Genomic DNA, 6,862 nt, shown 5'->3' with positions numbered 1-6,862 from the left:
ATCAGCAGCTCTGTCTTATTTATGAGGTAGGATGGTAGGGACAGCCCCCAACATCCTATCCTAGTGAACAGGCATGCTGTAGTCACAAAATTCCTTGCAAAGAAAGACATTCTTTCCTGGAAGCATATCAGAACTGGCTCCTAGGAAACTGCAAGAGACCTGCAGGTCTTAGAAAACTTACCTGTCTTAGATGTTTTCCCAAGACAAGTATCCTGTTCGTTCCTCTGCCATGCCCTGCTGGCACCRGAGGGACCATAATCTTTACTGACACATTTTTAAGTGATGTAAATGCTAACTTCCTATCTTGTCTTCTGATATTCAGGAAACATCATTTGGAAAAAAACCATGGGAGATTCTGTTGCCTGTGGCATCATCATGAAGAATATCTCCATTTGCCCTGAAATGCCCTTCAAAGACAGCAAGACACTTCTAGTTGCTGTTTATAGCATTGTTTTTGCCATAGGACTTCCAGCAAATTGCTTAACTTCCCTGCTTACGTTTGTACAAATCCAAAGGAATAAAGTAATAGCCATCTACATTTTCAGTTTATCATTGTGTGAACTGATGTATTTGAGTACCTTGCCTCTCTGGATTATCTATGTCCATGATGAGCATCACTGGAAAATGGGTCTAAGTGCTTGCAGAGTTACAGGATTCATCTTTTTCTGCAACATATACATCAGCATTCTGCTCTTGTGCTGCATTTCTGTGGATCGTTATGTGGCATTGGTGTATGCTTTGGAATCAAGGGGCAAAAGGGGACAGAGAAAAGCAATCCTAATAGTATGTTTTCTCTTTGCTATAGTTGCAATAATCCACAGCCCCGTATTTTCTATGGAAGATAATCCACCGGATCTGAATAAYGTGACCTGCTTTGAAACTTTCCCCCTTGACACAAAATTGGCTTCTTTCAATTTTGCCAGATTTCTGTTTGGATTTGCCATACCTTTCACAATCCTCATTTTCACAAACTACAAAATTTTCCAAAGTACAAAAACAAGCACCAGCTTGAGCTGTCACCAAAAAGCCAAAGTGAAGTATCTGGCTATCGCCATTATTGTCATTTTCCTGATCTGCTTTGCTCCCTACCATGTGGTACTTCTAATAAGATCCATCTACTTTATGTTTCATCAAAGTTGTTCATGTCCATTTGAAAGAGATATATATTCAGTTTTTACAGTATTTCTGTGTTTATCCACTGCAAACAGCATTGCTGATCCAATCATCTATGTGTTGGTTAGTGAAAATGTCAGAAAAGATTTCTACGGGAATCTGAGAAGATGGAGATTGAACTCATCCAAGCTGAATTCATCCATTAATCACAGGACTGAGAGTGGCAAATTGAAAATGGAAAAAGAATCACAGGAAGGAGAACAGAGAGAAGAAAACAAAGAAGTACCAAATTCATCTGACATTCAGAAGACCTGTAATAATGGCAACGACCAAGCAGATGGTAGCTAGCAGTCTGCTGGCAGCAAATAAGAAATTCCCAAGATCAGCTGCAGGCTGCASAGTACAACAAGCTATTCACATGGTGACATCCTTTGGGAGTTTTGTCACAGTGCAAGAGCCATCAAGCCCTTGAGGACTCTACAGAAGGGATACTTCTAATGTGTTTTCACTAGAAGAGATTTCTGTTTGTCTCCTGTTAGAAAATTTGCCCACCACTATCATCATTAAAAACCTTCTTTGTTAAAGATATGATCAAAAAATTGTCATTTACTTTGAGCCAAACTGAAATCTTAAAAGCTCATTTTTTTGGACCAGCCCTTTTCCTCAAACAAATTCAGAACCAGTTGTGTCTTCTGAGGTGGAAAAAAAGAGATCTCTACTGAGGAGAACAATGTGGGACCTATTCTTCTTGTTTAAATCATTACTTAATCAGGAAGTACGTTTTCAGATCCTCATACATGCACTCTGTTGTTGCACTTGTGGTTAAACAGTGGAAAATATTAAAAATGAGGAAGCCTTTCAACAAGAGCCTTGAAAATAAAATGTTCTTAATACTTCAGTACACAGTTTAATCTACCTTGCACATTCTGGGGCAAGTAGAGAGCAAAACAGTGGCCAGATAAGCACATACAAATAGTACTTGTACTGTGTTATCCAAAATCTTGTCCTGTTCTGAAATTCTTGAATATGTACATTTCTAATGCTTGATATTTTACAGTTGGTAGATTTTACTTATTCTGCAGTTAAATCTGGAATGCATTGGAGTATACAGAATATTTATAAATTTCCAAGTGGAATCAGGGACTATTTTTATGTCATCTCCAAATGTTTGTTGAACTCGTGTTTCACTTCTGTTTAAGATAATATGTCAGTGTTGGTACTGATCCAGATTTTGGTGTCTTACTGACAAGGAAAGGGGGCAGCATGGAGAATACGCTACCTGCTCCTCAGAGATGGGAGCTCTTTGGGACATGCTAGTGTTGCATAAATGAGACTATGCTGAGCAAATTTCATTGTTGCTGCCTGTGAATAAATTAATGATGATAATACCCTGGGCCTCCAAAGCAGAAATTAAAAAATAAGAATCATACAAATCTGCCTCCTGCCAAGGTTTATCTAAACACCTTCTTCATAATTTTGTATGACCGAAATAAAGCAGACAAAGCACATGAACTAATTGGATGTTTATTTGAATATGAGTTTCTAAAGTACTCATATCTCTGCTTTATGTGTAACGTTGTATTTTAGTGATTTTTATAAAATTGTCATTAATGTCTATATTTCTGAATTGAATCAACATTAGCTAACATTAATGTAAATATTTGYTAATATTTTACAACTGCTATAGATATTTATGTATGTTATATTTGATTCTTTTTCACTTTTGGAAAAAAGGCATTGTGCCAAAATGGCTTTTCCTCGAGTTATTTTATTTATGGTGTATTTAATTTTTGTATAATTTAGTATGTTCTCTGGTATCTATTCACGAAATTCTTGTGTCCTTAAAACACAATAGTAATGTAGTTAACACAATACTGAATGGAATAGAAGATTGTTTCTTGGAGAAATGTGAAATTCTGTTGTGATGCTAATTAACAAACAGTGTTTTTTCTATTTTCATATTCATCYCAGAGATCAAATCCTCTAAAGTATTAAGGAGAGACCTGTAAAGTGCTGAATGCCTGTAACTTCTACTGAAAATCAAACTTTCCATTACTAAAAAACAGCAGCAGGCATTGCTCAGAACAACTCCAGTCAGCCAGGGCACTGTTGAGTAATTTCTGAAGACACGTGCAAACTGCCCCAGCCTCAGGATATTCATGGTCTTAATGTAAGGCTTTGATGAATAATAGAAGTGAAATTAGAAGAAATCAATGAGACACCAACTTCTAAACTGATTTAAATGGATGCCAATTGGATACCTACCTTGATGAATGCAGAAACCTCTCTATTTCCTTTGATAAAAATTAGTGTATTTATAGCAACTGACATGGGAGCCTAGTGTCATAAATGCAGGGGACAAGGATTAGTAGGGTCTGATGCAACATGTGTAATTCTTTTCCCTTGCCTAATTTACTTGCCATTTCACATTACTATATAGTTTTGCATCTTCTCTTAAGGAAAATCCTTGGCGCCTGTTTGTTCAGGCACACTCTGAAATAAAATCCTTAGAGATGACAAAGCCCTGTGCAACCTGGTCTAACTTTGAATGAGAACTAGATAATTTCCAGAGGTCCCGTCCAACTTAAATTATTCTATGACAAAATACTGAGGGGATTACAGGGGCCATACACCATACAAGGTATCCTCATGGGGAAATTCCAAATCCTGACTTCTTGGGATAAACAGAAAAAACAGTGTTTTACATTTGAGTAAGGACATCAAGAAATGGTATTTCCATATTGTTAAAAKATCCCATCAGATAAGCCAGCTGTTTCTCATGCAATGAATTGAAGCATGTGATCTCACTGTTTGGGAAGTATCTGACCATGCTATACAGACAAATGAAGGAGCTCAGCACTGGGACACTTCTTGCAGACACAGCAAGGTCACTGCTCAAGTCAGAGCAAATCTGAAAGATAGACTGACTGTGTAGACCTTTCCATCATTTCCTACTGCAAGGAAATTACCTATAAGCCTGCAAGGACTGTTTCAGCCTGTAAAGATTCATCTACTGTATCACGTCTTCAGTTTTCAAAACAGCTATCTGGATCTGTCCCCTGTAAACTTGCAGCTTTTTCAACTCAGCTTATGCTATAAGATGCCCTGGAGAGAGTACAGGATCAAACTTAGGCAGCGCTTGCTAGTTTGATCACCAGGTCTCTACATATAAGGCTCAAAGTGGGTAAGTAGCTCACCAGTATAACAGGGGCTAAATTCTGAAATCTCACTCTATTTTTTCTCAGCATTTACTCAGATATGAATCTTCTAAGTTGGTTTAATGAAAACTGGGCTATTTAATAAATAAAATATGATTTATTTTCACATGTGGCTCAGACATTCATAGTGTACATGGGAAATAAGTGGGTTGCTGATTATTTTGCATTGTCAGTGAAGCATAAAGTGAATCATTTCTGGCTACCAACTACAGCTGGCCAAACTAGTTTTTGCAAACAATGTACTTGTTTATTTATCTATGTTTTTTCTAAATATTTTTAAATTCACTGTTTGTGGTAACTCCCTTATGAACCTCCACTCCTATCTAAGAAATGCTTTTATATTCCATATTAAATTTTACATTTAGGCAGTAATTATATTTACTCTACAAAACAGGTAAATGCTGACATGAATGAGCTCAGACTCTCTAAGAGTGACAAGTTTCATTTGCAGTTGGTGATCTTGTAATGTCTTACTTGGAGCCTGGTAACACGTACAACCCAATGTTGAATTTCTGTTCAGTAGTGAATGATGAATCCTAATGCAGAACAAAGCTTTTAAAAATGTCCACAATGCAGTCACTTTTCTTCATGACCATGTTGCCTTTCCTGTCTTCCTGCAGGTCATGCTATGGGATAGGTCTTTTATGACACATCCTTTATATAGTGAAATGAAAGCATAGCTGCCTAATAGAGTGGAATATTTGTCTTATTTCCAAACTAGCATAAAACCCAGGGCAGCAAAGCCACACTGTGCTAAGTGTGAAGGGTTYTCTCAGAGGGATACAATCATTTTTTGAACATCTTGGTGTGCAGGGCATGCATACAGGTTGCAGCATCCTCAAAGCCGGATCTCCCAGCATGTCCTCTACAACTAGTGTCTATAGATGAGAATGTCAAAGTTAGCAGTCTTTCCCATCTCTTTCGGTTCCTTTTGGTGTGATTTGCATTCTGGTGCACTCCCCTTCTTTCCCTTGTGCAACTAATCTTTGCATACAAGAGGGGAGCTCCATATACTCCATTTATACCTAGGATTCAGTATGGATTCATGAAACAATTTTCAAGTGAAACCAATGTGAACCATGAAGAGAGAAAATTACTACCTCAAATTAGACTAACAGTAATATCCTGGAAATAGATTTTAGCTGCTGCCATCGTAATGGGTATGCAAAAATAGGAATCTAAACTCATTACATCTCATGTTTATAATTCAGATAACTGATAATTTCTGGGGTTTTATTCTCTTTCTCTATCCTGTAAGAAATGCTCAGAGATAACAAAACAAAAACAAGTCTTGCAGACAGACAGAAAGTCTGCTGAAGAGAGATGATAAGATATGTGTCTGTCTGTAAAAGGGTCCATATATTTCAGCCCATGATCACAAAGTGTCCACTGTATGTTCAAAAGTATTCCCTGAAATATTYTCCTGAGATATAGAATCAGAGAAGTACTTTGGGAAAAGGGTGTTGTACAGTACACAGCACTCCGAGTAGCCTTGTAAACCGTAAGGCGCAGATGCTCTGAACAAGTATGCAAATACCTACATGTTCTTAGAAATTCATCACTCTGTATCACAGTTCCCCATCTCTAAAATGGAACGTTTCTTACCATTAGCATTGTCTGACTTCTTGGTTTTAAATATGAGTCCTTACAAGAGATACTAGAAAGAATAAGCATGTGTGCGTGTCAGTGCTTACTGTAAYGGGGCAGCGAACTGCACAGAGGCAAAGATAAGCTACTAATACACAAATTCTAATGAGTCAGTGTTTTCAGAGTCGGATGCAAAGCACCTGCTTTTCTCTCATTTATGCTGGAACTCTCAAAAAAATATATATATTCTGGGACTTTCATTCAATTTTAGTCCTTACCCAGACAACATGAGTGTTAGACCTTTGGGGACATCACTGGGATATTTTGGAGTTTGGGAGTATTTTGTTTCTTCTAGAAGTCAAGAATAAATTAATAATGCTTTCCACAAAGTTCATTTCCAGACTGGAAACCCTCAGGACCAAGGGCTTACAAGGCACCTAGTAATCAGTAATACGAATAGCATTTACTATTGCAGCTTCTGCACACAGAGCTGACTGGTGGTAATAATCTTTAAAATCTTTAGTGCTCTGAGAACTATCCATGTGGATTGCCTCTCAGACTTCTCCTTTCCTTGCACAATTTTGGTAGCTCAAGAAGCATTTCCTTAGCACCAAATTTCTGGAATGTGTCTCTGACAGCCTAAGCCTGACTGCATAATGCCTGCTAAAAGCAATAGGCATTATGACTTACAAGTTTGATTGATTTAGGGTTGCTTTTTGCCTTTCTACAGTATAGCTGAGGAGAAGACTGGACTCATACTACCCACTACCGGTGGTTTTTATTATTGTATGTTAGACATTCATAGGAAACTTTACAGTATGTTGGATAAAGGACATTTTATAAGGTATTAAAAATCATCCTGCCATTTTCCATTCATTCTTCATGTTCTTTTAAGAACTTAAATTAATTCTTTTGTYCAGATCTTTCCTAAACAAAATAAGGCT

At 37.4% G+C, this 6,862-nt stretch overlaps 1 protein-coding gene across 1 annotated transcript; it reads left to right on the top strand.

Annotated features, from left to right (window-relative positions):
* Window positions 1-315: 315 nt before the first annotated feature.
* GPR132 (G protein-coupled receptor 132) lies at window positions 316-1,461 on the top strand. The gene has a single exon (XM_085314987.1). The coding sequence runs from the start codon at window positions 346-348 to the stop codon at window positions 1,459-1,461; it is 1,116 nt and encodes a 371-aa protein (XP_085171113.1). The 5' UTR covers window positions 316-345.
* Window positions 1,462-6,862: the final 5,401 nt, after the last annotated feature.

This window comes from Rhea americana, unplaced genomic scaffold, assembly GCF_003343005.1.
Source record: "Rhea americana isolate MKP2758 unplaced genomic scaffold, rheAme1 scaffold_42, whole genome shotgun sequence".
Lineage (NCBI taxonomy): Eukaryota > Metazoa > Chordata > Aves > Rheiformes > Rheidae > Rhea > Rhea americana.
This window is presented reverse-complemented; position numbering and strand designations above follow the sequence as displayed.